Source organism: Patagioenas fasciata, chromosome 5 (assembly GCF_037038585.1).
Source record: "Patagioenas fasciata isolate bPatFas1 chromosome 5, bPatFas1.hap1, whole genome shotgun sequence".
Taxonomy (NCBI): domain Eukaryota; kingdom Metazoa; phylum Chordata; class Aves; order Columbiformes; family Columbidae; genus Patagioenas; species Patagioenas fasciata.
The window spans coordinates 70156359-70173731 of NC_092524.1; the positions used below are offsets into that span (position 1 = coordinate 70156359).

The 17373-nt window shown below is 48.2% G+C and overlaps 1 protein-coding gene across 1 annotated transcript in view; it reads left to right on the plus strand.

Annotated features, from left to right (window-relative positions):
- MDGA2 (MAM domain containing glycosylphosphatidylinositol anchor 2) overlaps positions 1-5023 on the plus strand; it is a 286373-nt gene extending 281350 nt beyond the window's left edge. Inside the window, exons 16-17 of the mRNA XM_065839695.2 lie at positions 1699-1804; positions 3074-5023. Coding sequence (XP_065695767.1) covers positions 1699-1804; positions 3074-3162 — 195 coding nt within the window. The 3' untranslated portion in view covers positions 3163-5023. The remainder of the gene's footprint in view (positions 1-1698; positions 1805-3073) is intronic.
- The last annotated feature ends 12350 nt before the right edge of the window (positions 5024-17373 follow it).

Consider the following 17373-nt stretch of genomic DNA (forward strand, 5'->3'; position numbering starts at 1 on the left):
TGGTAGTGCCTCGAAATCACAGGCGCACATTTAGCAGATTGGAGCCTTAAAGAGGAATAAAACCCTTACCCTGATTAAAGACATCGCAATATCCTCTGATAAATATGAAACCATTCCTAGGAGGGATCAAAGCTTCTAGGAACGAGGATGAGCCACTAAACAGGGTAGGAGATAAGCGGGTTTGTCACTGTCATCAATTCCCGCCATGGCAGGAGATCTGTGATCACACAGGTGGTCTCAGGACATCACCGTGGGACCTTAGGGCATCCAACCAACCATAGTTCCTTCCCAACCCCATGTGATAAGTTTGGCTTTGAGTTACGGATGAGGGGACACCAGCCCCACTCCGCAGAGGTTTCTCCCCAGCTTTCATGGGCCAGGAAACATCCCCCAAGAGAAGACTGTGGGCTGGACAGCCCAGGGTGGGGGATGAGGTGGGAGGGACTGGTGGGGCCACCTTCAAGAGCCAGAAACAGTTTTACTGTGGGCATTTTGTGGCTCACGTGTTTTCACGTGATCCGTGGTCGAGTGGATGCTCAGTCCTCCAACACCATGCGGACGCTGTTCTTCTAGACGTGTCCCCGCCACTCGCTTCAGGAGGCAGAAAACACCCCAAAGAGAAGAACACCCCGAAGAGAGAGGAAAACACCCAAAGAGAAGAACACCCCAAACAGAAGAACACCCCGAAGAGAGAGGAAAACACCCAAAGAGAAGAACACCCCAAACAGAAGAACACCCCAAAGAGAGAGAAAAACACCCAAAGAGAAGAACACCCCAAAGACAAAAACACCCCAAAGACAAAAACACCCAAAGAGAGAGAAAAACACCCAAAGAGAACACCTCAAAGAGAAAAACACCCCAAAGAGAAAAACACCCAAAGAGAAGAACACCCCAAAGACAAAAACACCCCAAAGAGAAAAACACCCCAAAGAGAAAAACTCCCAAAGAGAAGAACACCCCAAAGAGAAAAACACTCAGAGAGAAAAAAACCCAAAGAGAAGAACACCCCAAAGAGAAAAACACCCCAAAGAGGAAAACACTCCAAAGAGAGAGAAAAACACCCAAAGAGAACACCTCAAACAGAAGAACGCCCCAAAGAGAAAAACACCACAAAGAGAGAGAAAAACACCCAAAGAGAAGAACACCCCAAAGTCAAAAACACCCCAAAGAGAAAAACACCCGAAGAGAGAGAAAAACACCCAAAGAGAAGAGAAAAAAACACCCAAAGAGAGAGAAAAACACCCAAAGAGAAGAACACCCCAAACAGAAGAACACCCCAAAGAGAAAAACACCCAAAGAGAGAGAAAAACACTCAGAGAAGAACACCCCAAAGACAAAAACACCCCAAAGAGAAAAACACCCAAAGAGAGACAAAAACACCCAAAGAGAAGAACACCCCAAAGCTCCTTAGAACATCTCCTCTGTCTCATCTCGCTCTTCGCTCCAGGAGTGTAGTACTTACACACATACAGACATGCAGTCGGCACGGCGGTGGAGCTGACCGGGGGACACCTGGTTGATGATGAGGGACATGACCAGCAGCTCTGCCATTGCTCAGCTCATTCCAAAGCGTAAAAGCCGTAGGAAGCGTTCCTAACTTAGTCCAAGCCCACCGGTGTGGTTTAATGCCGCACAAAACCCCACAGGACATTTTCCACTCATCGCCCTCTGATCTACTTGTTCTTTATGTTTTCACAGCTCATATTCGAAGGGATCAGGGGCCCCGGCATTGAAGGCGATATTGCTATTGATGATGTATCGATTGTGGAAGGAGAGTGCATGAAATCAGACCAGCCGGCCAACAGTAAGTGGCGTTTGCACAGGTTGGGGGAGAGCAAATTGCATCTTGTGGGTATAAATTTGAGACACCCTCTACAATGGGTTTTGTCCCGGAGAACAATATGTTGGTCGGTTCGGTTGGAGAGGCTTAAAGTGAAATGCGAGTGAAGGGCCAATGGGCGTTGGGTGGCTGTGATTTGAGATGGGCAGACAGATAAAAGAACATTAAAAAACCATCCAGGGGGTCCAAACAACATGGAATTACTATCAGTGTTGTGATTCCCCACAGACCTTGTTTCATCCCTCCAGCCCCAGGTGTGTGTTACAGCACAGACCTTAACCGCACGCCAGGTGGGTTTTTATCCTAACGTCTCCTGCCTCATTTGGCTGGTGACACTGTTCTTGTTCCCTCTTTGCGAGGTGACCTTGCACAGCTCTGTCCCTGCAGAGACCAGGGAGTCTGGTGGCAGCGTAGGGGAAAGGGTCCTGGGGGTCCTGGGGACAGCAGGGTGACCATGAGCCAGCACTGGGCCCTTGTGGCCAGGAAGGCCAATGGTACCTGGGGTGGGTTAGAAGGGGGTGGTCAGTAGGTCAGAGAGGTTCTCCTGCCCCTCCTCTCTGCCCTCGGGAGACCACACCTGGAATATTGTGTCCAGTTGTGGCCCCTCAGTTCCAGAAGGACAGGGAACTGCTGCAGAGAGTCCAGCGCAGCCACCGAGATGCTGAAGGGAGTGGAGCATCTCCCGTGTGAGGAAAGGCTGAGGGAGCTGGGGCTCTGGAGCTGGAGAAGAGGAGACTGAGGGGGGACTCATTCCTGGGGATCAATATGGAAAGGGGCAGTGTCAGGAGCATGGAGCCAGGCTCTTCTGGGTGACAGCCAGTGATAGGACAAGGGGCAGTGGGTGCAAACTGGAACACGGGAGGTTCCACTGAAAGAGGAGAAGCAACTTGTTGGGGGTGAGGGTGTCAGAGCCTGGCCCAGGCTGCCCAGGGAGGTTGTGGAGTCTCCTTCTCTGCAGCCATTCAAACCCGCCTGGACCCCTTCCTGTGGAACCTCAGCTGGGTGTTCCTGCTCCATGGGGGGATTGCACTGGATGAGCTTTCCAGGTCCCTTCCAACCTCACATTCTGGGATTCTGTGACCCCGTCGATCATCACCCCCTTGTCCTCCCCGGCTGCCTCCACGTGGGTGTGCAGAACAGGTTCTGGTGGCCGAGCCCTTTATCTTGTGAGCTTCGTAGCAGCGTTGTGTCCGGGCAGCTCTTTAATTCTACCTTTTTCCCCCCTTTCTGTAGATTTACGATCAGGTGCTGCCAGGACATTAGCGCACCTACGACTTATCCCCGTCGTCATCCTCATGTCTGCCCTAAGTCATCAGAGGTGACCTTGTCCTGGCAGAGGCTACAAAAGATTCACCAGGCACCGGCATGAAGAAAGAGTCTTTGTAAAACGGACGCTTAAAAACAAACTACCAAAGATTCCTCCACTGACTGACTCAAAAGTTAAATAAATACGTAAATAGATAATTAAAGAAAATAATTAAAAAGCACTGGGGACCTAAAAGGCATCACGGGAGTGTAACTCACTATGAACCACGCCTGAGAACGAGACCTGGCCTAAGGAAGGACGGGACCTTCAGGTGCTTTTGTGGTCAGTAACGAACACAGCGTCGTCTGGTTGGACTCTCGGAGAAGAGCTACAGAACCCTTGTCAAAGCACAAAGTCACGGCTGGTTTTGTTTCAAATGAATAGTTTGCTTGTTACCATGGAAACCGAACGGCCTGCCAAAAAACACAAAGGAAAGAGAGAGGAAATAAGAACAAAAAGCGGGAGAGAAACACCTCACTGCAAACAGGGTACACGAAGAGCTGGCGTTCATCTTCCCTTCAAGGAGGTTTTTAGTCTAGAGTTCAATAACTGTAGGCCCTTTCTTTGGCTGTCACCTCCCCTAGAGAACAACCCCAAATCGGAGCGGTTTCGGCCGCTCCTGTTCCATTTCCCACGGCTGTGCTCGGTGACTGCGCTGTCTCCTCCTGCATGCATCGCGATCCAGGGTGCGCGACCTGGGCTTATCCACGTTACACCGGCTTCCCGGGGTTCGCTCGCGGCCGCTCGCACACCCCCCGCCCTCCCGAGCCATCCGTCCGGCCGGGTGAAGAAACCAAACCACCGTCTTTTGTAGAATCGCCATGGAAACCAAGTGCCTTCAATGAAACAAGCCTGATTTAAAACAAATAATAAATAAGATAATAATGATGATTTCAACAGAGAAGCTCGCACGGCTAAAACGTGGTTTGTGCAAACTATTTTCTAAACAAAGTATGGCGCCCGGGGGTGTGGATGCAGGCGAGGAGACGATGGATGGATGGATGGATGGATGGATGGACCTGAGCTGCTGCGTGAGCCCGTTGGGATGAGACGCGTGTCGTTCGACCTTCCAGCCAGCCACGGCCGTTCAGCTCGTCGTCCATCAGCAAACAGCTCCCATTGGCCCTGGGGATGGGAGCAGTGTTGTTACGTTTTTATCTCTTTATTTTCAGGTTATCGAGTGGGTCGACCGGAGGAAAAGGGTTGTTGAGATAATGTTGTAGCGCAAAAGGTGGTAAGAAGGTTTTCTTACCGTACTAGACCCCCGTTGGCGAGGCGGGCGGCCCGGCGGGGGCGGGACGGGGACCCAACCCCTGCCCTGCACCCAGACTCTGCAGATCCAGAGAGATTATTTTGTTATCGTAGCGAAATTAAACAAAAATAATTAAAAAAAATTAAAATGAAATAAAAACAAATCCACTTTTACAAGAGCAAGTTGTACAAATGGTTTTGAGCCGCCCGAACACCCAATAGCCAGCCGGTTTTCCGCCGCGTTGTAAAGTCCCCTTATGGTTGGTTATGACAATTTGAAGACGTCTTTCCTTAAATTATCTCAGCTTTTAACTTCATTTAAAAACAAAAGACTTTTGTCTAAAGGAGAGTATTATTATTATTATAATTATTATTATTATTCTATGTTCTCTCGGCACCCTAGCATTAAAAAACCCTGATATGCAAGTAATTGGAGTACAACCATTAAAACAAACGAGTATAATATTTGCAAACACGAGTACAAAAAGCACAACGAGATGCAGTAAAACAACGACAAGGCTTGATTTTTATAAATTCTGTAGAGAAATGTTTGTGCGAATTCAGTGATCCGCCTGAGGAGATAATTTTACAGCGATGTTCAATAAAGCCTCTTTGCGGGTGAGGAACGCCGCGTGGTGCGTGTGTTTGTTGAGCAGCGCGCCCGTGCGGCCGGGACGGCGTGGTTCCCCTTTATAAACCGGTGCTGTCTGCAGATGTAGTGGTTCATACTGGTGGTGCTGGGGGATGGAGCTTTCCGGGGATGCTCCACGGTTTGTAGGTGGTTTGTTGGTCTGGAATCGGGATGCTCGGAGGAGCGGGAGCTCTGAGTCTGGATGAACCATGCGGTTCGACACCCTTAAATAAAATACGATAAAATACAATGAAATTTCCGCTGGCAAGCACTGGATTGGAATTGTGGACACAGGGCCAGGTGAGACCCTGATGCAGTTTATTTGCTTAGGAGGTTGGCGCATCTCGTAGTTGAGGGTTTGTGGAAACCAAACCTTGGGGTGCATGTCCCCTTGTCTCTGGTGGAAACCACAGAGCGGTGGGACCATCCCAGAGGAATTTCGGTGGCTCCCAGGACCCCCTGGGAGTGAATACATGGGATTCCCGCAGCACATTCTCCCATCAGGTGTCCCGCTCTGTCTCCGAGTGCCGTGCGGCTCAGTTTTACTCGTTTGGGTTGGAGCGGCAGCCACGGGGACGCTGGAGCCACCGTGGGTGCTGCACGAGGGCTCCAGCGCTCGGGACATGCTCGCCTCGCCAAACCTGGTTCTGCTGTCTGTGACGCCCAGTCACTGGAACTGCGGTGGCCGTTGACCAGCGTGGGCATGAGGAGCGCGTTGGGATCATGGGGATGGCTCGGGAGGAGAAGGACATGGAGATCGCGAGTGCTTGTTTAAATCCCGAGCCCAGACTGCAAACTGAAACCGGTTTTTCATCTTTGTGTTTTGATTTGTCTTTCCCTTGTTCAAGAACCACGCTGGATATTTCATAAAGGTTTGGGGTTTCTTTTCAATTGACAGCGAAGATCTGAGTTGTCTTCTTTTGAGGCAGGATAACCTAAAATCTCAGGTCTTTGTGCGAAAGGGAATTGATTCCTGTGCTTTCAGTTTTATTCTGCTTGGGTACAGAAGAAGGTGCTAAGAAATGCTGGTTTTCTCTTCCAGATGTTGATTTAGGAGCAGCATTATCTTCCTTCACATTCCTAATACACGCTGCTGAAAAAGGATTTTACTTTGTCTGGGCCATGAGCAAGAAATATGAACTAAGATCTGTACTTCCTGGTCTTGAGTTTGAACTGGTAGCTCATCTATGAAATTTGCTCAACGCTGGTTCAGTTCTTGGGTATCCGGTCTATTCATGTTTCTGATGTATTTTTAAACTGGACGTGAAATAATTGGATAAACATGGACTTTGCAGCAACTGCAAGACTTGGCTCTTGGGATGAGCGACCGTGGTTTTTGTGGGAGGTTGATGGGCATTCCCAGGCATTGGTGGATAGAACCCACAATAAACCTTCCAGTTTCTCAGAGTGATCTAGAAGGACAAGGACGTTATTTGAGTTCTCCCCTTCCATTGCCTCCAACAAAGCCACGCGAGTTCATTTCTTTCACAAAGCGTGTTGTTTGGACGTGAAAGCCCACGTACGGTTACGAAGAAATCTGATCTCGCTGTGCTACCAACCCACCACTTCTCCAGCCGGGCTTGGGTCCTGATGGGACATGAGGTGGGGAAAAGAGCATAGAATGATTGGGGACAAATCACCCCACAAATGCACCGTTTGGATTTGAAGGCAGGAGCAGCCCCTCGAAAGCCCATCCAAGTAGCGATGGCTTATGTGATGGAGGTGTTAACTAGTGGAGGATCTTCACGCTGAGCTCCACCAGCCAGTTTCTGGAGATGAGTATCTAAGGGTGTGGGACTGTTAGGCCCACAGAAATCCTTGAAAATGTGAAATTTCCTCTTAATTTGAGAGAGGAGCTGCTGGTTCACCCAGATGGAGCTGCAGCCTCAAACAGGTGCCAGCCCCACGCACCAGCACCAACCCAAACAGATGCCGGAGCCTTTTCCTTCTCGATACCCAGCGCTTGAATCGGCTGCACTCACCCACGTAACTGGTGTTATTTAGTTCAAACGGCTTTGGGGGCAATTACAATCCCCAAACTTTAAAAATTAGCTGATCACTTAAAACATCCACTTTTTGTTCAAGTTTGATTTCTGTTTTACTGCCTCGTAAGGTCAGTGAAACCCCTTTTTAGTGAGTAGTTTAGTCAGGACGATCCCATTTTTTCCCACCCTAATTGGAAGAACCATACCTGGGTTTATTTCTGGAGGGTTTACTCACTAGTAATGCCTTTTTCGTGTATCAAAGGGTAATGGAAACTCTTCCTCCCCGAGAAGAACCTGATCCATCAGAAGAATGGCCTTCTAGAGCAGCTCCATCAAAAAGCCACAGTTTGGTGTGATAAGCACTCTCTGCCTGTATGTGCCAATAAAGAGCCTGGCTGCCACCTGGATTCATTGTGGTATTTTCCCATTAAACTTTAGAAAGCTGTAAAAAAGCTTATTATTACATTTCAGATGGTTTTCCCCCAACGAAGCAACGCCACGTGCGCCCCCTCATTTATGACTGCCCCATCATGATGCTGTTGTCTAATCTCAGTAGCACAGAATTAAACCAACATGTACTAACCATTGAATTTTAAGTCACCCGAGCATCCCACAGCTGAGATTGGACATGGCACTTAGTGCCATGATCTGGTCAAGGGACTGGAGTTGGACCAAGGGTTGGACTGGATGATCTCTGAGGGCTTTTCCAACCCAGTCCATTCTGGGATTTTGGGATTCTGTGACCTTCGGTCTTCAGAAGTTTTATGTCATTTTTTCCTAAACTCCCAACTCCAGTGTCACCCATAGATCCCATGGGCTCCCACCATGCCGCTGCTCACACATTTATCCATCTTAAAACCAGTTTAAAGGTGGAAGAGGGAGGATACGTTTGATTTTTGCCCCCTATGTTTCCCAGGAGGCTGTTGCAAAACGTCACTGCTGGAGGGTTTGCCACCACAATTCTTGTTACCAATGTAAATGTGTTCACGACCAGTTTGGAGTCATTCGTTCTTGTTCCAGAGCATTAAAACATGTTTTGCTCCCTTTCTGGTGTTCACCTCCTCTCCCTGGTACCCCAGACTACCTCCAAGTCCCTTTTGGCTGCTTTTGGCCAGGCTGCAATATATGCATCTCTGAGTTAGAAAAGGTACGTATGGGAGAAAAAGGAGCTATTGTTAACCCAAATAGAGGACACTTGGGATAGTCCATCCTGGTGAGACATACTAAACCACAACGCAGTTATCCTTTCTACCTGTCAGGTTAGGGAGCTTGTACTCTGAGCATTATATTGAGGGAAGGGTGTTGTGTTTTCTCCCCAGAACACCAGGTCCAAAGCCTGTGAAGATGTCGTCCCACTTAAACTTGAGTGCTTCTGGAAACCAGGTCTGCCAGAGTGTTCAGTGGTAACACCAGCACTTTCCTTTAATAACAATACAATCTTCCCATATCTCTTAGATAAATAGTTGTGTTACAATGAGACCACTCAAGTGAGAACAACCTGATGGAGTCACCAGAGAACGTGGTGACACTATGGAGTGCCTGTCCTCAAACACCCCAAACCACCCAAGTTCAGCACTGAGCTCCCAGTCATTCAGCACATTTTGTAACTCACGAGAGCAACCCTGGTATTGTAATTATAGAATCTGTGTCGGACGCCTGATAAGAAACTGAAGCTTGACTAGGATGGTCACGCTTGCGTCCCCTCTGTAGCTGTGTCTCCATGGCTCCTGGTAGCCTGGCCTAACGTGGACTCTCCTAGCTGATTCCTTGTGTGACGTGGGCAGGTTGAATGTCACGTTATGGGCGCCTACCAAAGACCTGTGACAGGTGACTTGTAGCCAATTTCCTTCTATTTCTTTCTCTGTATTTTTGTTTTTCCATTGAGAAAGACACTTGGCAAGTGCTGCACAAATGAGTACGAACATGGCTTTGCTCATGGTGAGGTCATGGCCAGCAACTGGAGAAATGTCACCGCTGATCCCTTGGGATCCAGGACCTTTGCATGCCACAACTCTTGGCCTTCTGTAGGCTGGAGGTCTGCAGTCCTCCCCCTATACAGAATAAACAGGAACACGGCAACAACTGCAACTGTAGAATCTATGGAATCATTTTTGATGGATATGACCACAAAAGAGGTTGGAGAAACACACGTTACTGTGGGTCAGAATTAGCAGCCTCAGCACCTTCTCAGGAAAGATCAGATGTGCTTCTGCTTGCACACCAACAACTGCAAAGGGAAAAATTCTGTGCGTTTGTGTGTGTAAATACCATATAAATAACTGTAATTGGATGTATGTAATGTACATAGAATGATTATTACATTTTAACAATCTCAAGTATTGTATATAGCCAGAACTCGGTCTCTTATTTTACTAGCACACCCACTGTAGATTTATTTTTCTGTCATTGTTGTTAATGTATCTGTTAATTACAAACTGGTCTCACTTTTCCCTCAAAGGGTTTATGTTCTTTATGTACATTTTATAAAGAAAAGAAAACCACTCGGTATTTTTGGTTACCTTTTCAATTGCCAGCGGTATTGTCTGTCCTTTCCTCTTTGGGTATGTACCACATTTCCTCCTGCCTCCCAGGTGAAGAGTGGAGGGAGTAGGGAGGGACTGGGGTTGGGGGGCAATACTTCTCACTCAATGTGTCCCTGCCATCCAGAGACATGTAAGAGAGAACTGTTCCTTCCCATCCCATGCCATCCCATGCCATCCCATCCCATGCCATCCCATGCCATCCCATCCCATCCCATCCCATCCCATCCCATCCCATCCCTCCACCACTCTCTAGGTTTTGATTAGACCACAAAGGGGCCATTCCATCCTCTTCTCTGAGGCCTTCCCTGGTGCCAGCAGAGTAACAAGGTTTTATCCAGCTCTCCAGATAATTGAGGCTTGAAGCCCATTTCTTTCACTTCCCACAATGCCCAACCACTCTGCCTGGGAAGCAAAACAAGAGAAGCGTGGATGAAGATGCATGTTATTTCAGAGCCCTCCTCTCCACGTCACCCATGTTGGTGGAGACGTGATAGGCGCAGGGAGCCGTTCAGTGTATCGCTGTCATGGTGGGGTATAGCACAGCATCTCCAGATCCAACTGGGACCTTCCTGCGTGACAGAATCACAGGATGGTTGGGGTTGGAAGGGACCTCTGGAGATCATCCAGTCCAACCCACCTGCTAAAGCAGGTTCACCAGAGCAGATCACACAGGAATGCCTCAGGGTTATCCTTCGAGAATAACTGCGGTTAACCTGCTGCTCATGCTTTTCTTCATGCACCCCAGGACACCACTGGCCTCCTCGGTCACATCGGCACAACGCTGGCTCATGGTCAGCCTGTTGTCAACCAGAACTCCCAGGTCCTTCTCCACAATGTTGCTCTCCAACAGGTCAACCCCTCACCTGCACTGGTGCTTGGGGTTACTCCTCCCCAGGTACAGGACCCTGCACTTGCCCTGTCCCGGTCTCTGGATGGCAGCGCAGCCTCTGGTGTGTCGGCCATCCCACTCACTTTGGGGTCATCAACAAACTCAAGGGTGCACTCAGTCTCTTCATGCAGGTCATTGATGACAGGTTGAACAGTGCTGGGTCTAACACTGACCCTGGGGAGCCCAACTAACCACAGGCCTCTGTGATCCTGTGGTGACCAGTCCAGGTTTGTCAAAGTCCATGGCTACGTGGTCCAGTGTGGAGGGTGCCCATATAAACCTCAGCAATCATGGGGCTGGTACCCATTCTCTGCTGCACGTATGACCTGGGCATTTCCATTTCTTGTCCAGCTCATCTATTGAGACTGCGGGGGGACCAGGAGCTGCCATCAGCTCTGTGTGTCCAGCACAGGCACATTTTAAGCAAAGGGCTTCCAGAGAGCGTAGAATTACAAGAGTTCTTTGCTCCTGAAGTACGGTATTAGCTCATCAAAGAACATGAAGACTCCAGTTTTCCACTAGAGCTACTAAATATTTTGACAAGGCCTGAGTGGAACTTTTCTGGTGTTTGGTGCAAAGCAAGGGCAAAGCACAGCTCTGGTGTGGTTGTGTTGTGTGGCCATGTTGTGTGGCCGTGTTGCGTGCCCGTGTTGCATGCCCGTGTTGCGTGTCCGTGTTGCGTGTCCGTGTTGTGTGTCCGTGGCATGCTGCTGGAGAAACGAACACGCAAAAGGCCGACCAGCACCGAAGAGGGAGCCCTGGATGACCGTTCCTTCTGTGCCTGTTGGCCCACATGGACATAACTTCTTTTTACAACCCTTCTGAGATAGAAGTCTTCATCGTAGATTAAATGGGACTATAATCTGGATAAATAAAAGCATACTTTTTGTTTCTTGTTACATTTTGCTGACATTTCTTTGCCCTTTTCAGGTACGGTTGTTGCCTCCGTCATTCTCTTGATCAGATTTGTGACTATCAGCTTTTAAGCCCGTGTTCAAATTAATTCACAAGATAGAGCTCAGCGTTGCCAGACGAGTCTTGCTCTCTGGTGGCCACCACAGACAGTGACAAACAGCAACAGTGCAATCTACAGCTTGAAAACAAACAGACAAACCAATCTGGTGTCTTGTTTTTCACCTTAAAAGAATCTGTTATCGCATTGGATCTCCCAACCCGAAACCTTTCTTTGTGCCCTCAGCTGATCATTAGGATATTCAATACTCCCACTGATGGTCAACACCTTGACCTGCTCCTCATGGTGGTTGTGTCTTAGCTCCACATCGGGCCAAGAGGAGATCCAAGGGCACATACCATAGAGTACGAACACAGCCAGTGTTGTATATATTACTGTTAGAAGCATTATATATATATATATTAAATACAAAATATATGTTGTATTTACACACCAGCTGAATACTGTCCCTGTCAAGCAGTGGTGCAGCGTCCTCGCCTGTAGTTGTCGCCCTGTCTCAAATTCGCCGCTGGGACCAAGACTTGAACCTCAGTTTCCCCATCCCGCCCAAGTCCATAAAGCTTAGTGGAGGTCGGTAAGCCCGACACAAACATCTCTGCCAAATGTTTGATTTTGACATGGTTTTCTAACGAAAACATCATTAAATTTGTTGGGGAGATTTTACCGGACTTTTTGGTTTGTGGAAATGTTTTATCTGTGGGAACTGGGCCGTTTGAAAGTAAAATTGGCAAGGAGTGAGTGGCAAGCCCAGCCTACAAGCTAGACTGCATGTGTAGGTCAAGCCTTGCTCCTCATCAGCTGGTTATTCCTGGGGAATTGTTTTATTCCCGCTGGAGTGTTTTTCAGTATGATGCTGTTTTTATTTAAGCAACAGGAGGACAGGGGTGGATTTGTGAGGATTAAAGTATTACTGTGGTGGCTCCAGGCCCTTCACAATCCCCACAATTTGCTCTAATTCCACCCGAACACAACGCTTCTCTCATATTCCTTACTTATGGAGTGAAAATTAATAAAAAATAAGCTGTAAAAATTACATTCTGGTGAGGGATGTAAATCCTGATTTATTTTGGGTGCATGAAAAATGTGTGATTCCGCTCTGTTCACTAATACTCGACATTTCCAGCCCGGCCCCTCGGGGAGCGAGGTTTACCCAACCCTCCTGGGAGTCATTCTGTGCAACCCTGTCCTGTCGTTTTAATAAGTCCTGCCATGTTTGTCCCATTTCAAATGGGCTTGAAGTGCAGTCGAGATCCCAATCCAAGCGTGGTTATTGAAAGGTGGGGTTGTGTTTGGAATGAGCTGCCAGGTGAGGCTGGTTTGCTGTTGCTCCCCATGGAGGGTGAGGCTGGAGTGGGTATTTCCCCAGTGGTTGAGGGGCCAGCAGAACATCCTGATGGACAAACACATCGAGGGGGATTTGGGGTCACGCAGTGGCCTGAAAATACCAGTAGGTCCGATCCTGCGATAGCTGAACTGAGGCAGGAGGTGCATCGAGGAACAGCAACCACAGGAAAGTCAGAATATATGGGGGTTTGGTTTTGGTTTGTGGGGTACTTTTGGTTTGGTTTTTTGGTTCTTGTTTTTGTTTGTGTTTGTTTGGTTTGATTTGATTTGTTTTTGTTTTGGTTTTGTTTGATTTGTTCTGCTTTTTCCTTTTTGCCCCTGATCTCCTGGTGTCACTGAAGTCACCAGCATCCAGTTCTTCATTATTACCTGAGGACTACGTTCCAAGGACAGGATCAGGCTTTACCTAATACTTACACTGCTAATTAGGTGCTAATAAGACAGCCTAATTACTCAAGCAGCCGGATTTTAAAGCGGGTGCCAGGTTCCCAAGCACCAAGCCCTGGGGGGCTCATGGTCCAGCAGCTTTCTGCCTTTGTCCTCTCCAGAGAAAGAGGCAGAGGGGATGGCAGGAGGATTCAAAGCGGTTTTGCATGGGCAGAGATGAAGCCAAGGCTCTTCGGGCTGCGACAGGAGTGTGAGAAACCAAGGAATCATAGAGTCCCTTTGGTTGGAAGAGACCCTCAGGTTCATGGAGTCCAACCACTGCCCCATGTCCTGAGGTTCTCATCTGTCTGTCCAACCCTCCAGGGATGGTGACTCCACCACTGCCCTGGGCAGCCTGTTCCACTGTTCCACAACCCTTTCCATGAAGAAATGTTTCCTCATATCCAATCTGAACCTCCCTCGGCACAGCTTGAGGTCCTTTCCTCTCATCCTATCAGGGGATACCAAGGAGAAGCACTCAGCGCCTCCCTCTCCTTGTCCCCTCCTCCGGAGGCTCTATAGACCCCCGAGGTTGCCTCTCAGCCTCCTTTTTCTCAAACTACACAAACCAAAGTCCTCAGCTACTCCTCACAGAGCATTCCTCCCAGCTCCATTGCCAGTTTGTTGTCCTCCCCTGAACACATTGTTTAGGTTTTGTTTGCGGGGTGACAATAAAACCATGGCAGATGTATTGTTAACCCCCTCGCCCCCCTTCCCACTCAGCACAGGTGATCAGGAGGGAAAGGAGGACAGAGAGAAGAGAGCTGGGAAAATTCAAAATGTTTTACTAATGCTGCTGATAAAATAGAGAAAATAATACAAACTCTACCAAACCAACCTGGAAAGTCCCGGCAACTGCAGAGCCGGCAGCCGAAGTCCTGGACTGGACTCTCCAGCCAACCGGAGCTGGATTCAGTCTGGCACTGGCCTCGGTTCGCAGGGACGACTCGCAAGGTCCTCTGCTAATGTCGCCATAGGGAAAAGGGACGAGATCCTCGTGATCTCCCACTTTTATATGAAGTATCAGGTGAATGGGATGTTATACTCGGTTGGTCAGTTTTTGGTCACCAGTTTCTCGTTGCCCCTCTCCCAAGATGTCCATCCATGCTTATCAATGACCTCGCATTCCATTGCTGTGTCTACCAAAACATGGATCTGGCTTTCAGGAAAATGCAGCTGATATGAAGCTTGAGCTGACAGGCAAATTCACTAAAAGATAAACGTGGTTTTAACAAAGCCAGGACACACACATCCTCCCCTGTCTGGTTTTCAATGAGCACACTGACTGCTGCAAATGCAGTCCAGGACTTGGACCGGGACATTCACACTTGGACACCTCCTCAGGAGCTCCTCTTGGGCTGATGAACATCCCATAGCAGATAAGCTTTCCTACCCTGTATGTCCTCTTCATTCTTCTTCTGGGTATTATTATCTCTGCCAAATTTCCTTCAGTGCTGTTCTTCCGATTCCCTTGTGAAACATCCCTGATATTCTCCTGCACCTTCACCTATTTCATTAGCCGTGGAGAGACCTTCCAAGGGGTGAATAATGTCATTAGACTCACCTTTCATTGCAGAAAGTGAGAAATAAGAGAAATACCGTCTTCCTTTAAAAGGCAAAGTGTTCAAAACCTTACTAATAAATTGTCTTCCTTGCTAATAGGTTGGAATTGCATCCTGTGTGAAGGCGCAGAGAGAGGCTGAAACAGCCTCCAAAGCTCTTTCTAATGGTCGTTATGGGTCTGGCTGCTCCGCCAGAGGCTTCTCAGCACTGGTCCCATTCCCTGCTGGTCTGAACACAGACGGATACCAATACGGAGCTAATGCAGGGAGATGGGGCACTTGAAAGGAAAGAAAGTATTTGGTTTGGTGGAAAGGAAAAAAAATCAAGAGCTCTTTTTAATTAAAGAAGCTTATTTGATGGGGTAACTGGCTGAAAGTGCAGCCTGACATTCTCCATTGGATTCGGTCTAGGGCCAGCATCCCTTTGTGTGGCAGGGAATGAGTATCCCTGGGGGTTTGTTCAATATTGGGGATAACAAGGCTGCCTGATTGGAACATTGGATGCAAATTTGATATTAGTACTGTTACAATAATGCTGGCAATGCTGTGTGAGACACAGGAGCTGTTGGGATAGGGAGGCAGCAGCTGCGTTGGCTTGGACTCTGGAGGATGAAGGCTGAGTCATATTTCAAATATACACCATCCAGTTTAAAAAGACTCCAGGTATGTCTACGAGTTTAAACATCAGACCAAACCCACTTTAGCCATGAGTGCAGCTGTGCGCACATCTGGCTACTTGGGTTCAGCGTCTGTCAAAAGGGTGGCTCAGTGTCCTGCTTGATCTCACATCAGGACAAGGAAGGAAAGTGAGGAACACACACAAAAACCTTACATGAGCTGCAGCAGCCCTTTCCTAGTAAAATTAACAAGTTGGCAAGAGCGACTAATCCTATAGTCTGAGTATTTTATTGGGCAATTAAGAGGTTACTGGAGGAGAAGAACCAAGTTTCCTTTTTTGGCCTAGAAAATGGGGCACTGTCGTAACCAAGCAGCGAGCATCGGGCTACTAAAGATCCGTGGAAGTTTATTGCAATATTGCACAGGGTATCCAACCCCCCCTGGGCTCCTTTGGGATCAGCTCTGCCACCAAAGGAGCTGAACTAGTTACATTAATCCTGGGAATAAATGCTATTTGCTAGAAGCATGTAGATGGAAATAGCGAAACAGCTTGTCAGGAGGAATTGTGAGTTTACTATGGGCTTGGGTTCGGCAGGTGAGAGTAGACTTGTCATGAAAGATGAGAAACCCAGCCGTGGTGAACCTTGGTGGTTCTCTTTGTCTTTGGGGCCTGTGACCCCACCAGATCTCACCCACCACTCTGGGCTGGAAGAGGGAAACCTGTTCCACCCTAAGCGAGCTCTGAGCATGCAAAGACCGTGATTATGATCAGCTCTCGTGCCTCCTGGCTCTGGGCAATTGCCTGCAGGTGCACAAGGGCTCCAGCTACAGACACCGTCGCTGCATTTCCTGCCCTGGGGCTGGAGCAGCAGAGGTTGCAGGTGGTCCCATGCACGTTGTACTTGTGCCTGCCCGATGGTTCTTCACACTTGTTGGAAAGTCAAATGTGGGAAAGCAAGGTGTGCGGTTCCAGCCACCTGGATGATAAAGGAAGATCAATACTAACGTGACCATCTGGACAGTCGAGGACATAATACTAACATAATAATATATAAAGGGCCTTGGACAGATTACTTTGAAGTACGTTTCTCATAATTGTAAAGAGTTACAGCCCAAACTCGTGAGAATGGTATCTCAGGCTGGAAAACTGCCCCCAAGTGCATGGGATGTGTGAATGTGCTTGACCTGGTCTGTGAATGAGCAGAAAACCACATGAGACAAACATCACATGAGTTTAGTGTGTTCTTAATAACATTTAGTGGAAAAACACCTTTTTGTAAACATCTTAGTCCAGGCCCGTGCCTGTAAATCCTATAAATTGTCAATGGTGAATAAAGAAGGCAGCCTAGGCCTAGGTCAGCTCTCTGCTAGGCCCGGCTCTGCGCTCCTTCCTGAACAAGATCTCTGCCTCTGTGTGACTTTCTGTCTGCATCCTGCTATGTGTCGTTTCTAATCACCGCACAAACTTGTAGGGTGAGATGGCAAATTTGCGGGTGGAACTAACAGAGGTTGTTTTGTTCTTCCCTGCCTTCCTCCATAGGACCGAAGGTGATCTGTTCAATTCCCTGCCCGCAGACCCACAGCGTGTTGGTGTCCTGTGGCACAGAGCAACTTGTCCTTCCGCAAAGAATGAAATATTGCCATTTAGTTACTGCCGTGACCGCAGATATAGGGGTTTTCAATGAGGTTTAATGGTCTGTGACATTCAGGTTATGATCCAGGTGATCGAAGAATTTCATCTGCACTTAAGCTGTATGAATTGTTTCTTGGTGTGGACACGAGCCTTGTAGCAGAAGTGTATTGTTTCAAATGAGTGATCAGGCAAGATTTTATATTTGTTATGTGTTTAAAGGGAAACTGTGGTGCCTTCCTGATGATAACTCTGTCTCTTATACCCCTGTGAAATGAGGCCCTGCCTAGCTAGGACTTCTCTGTTTATCTAATGCCAGCATTTAAACCTCAAAGTCCACCATCCTGCCCTGGGGATGGAGACATACACAGCACC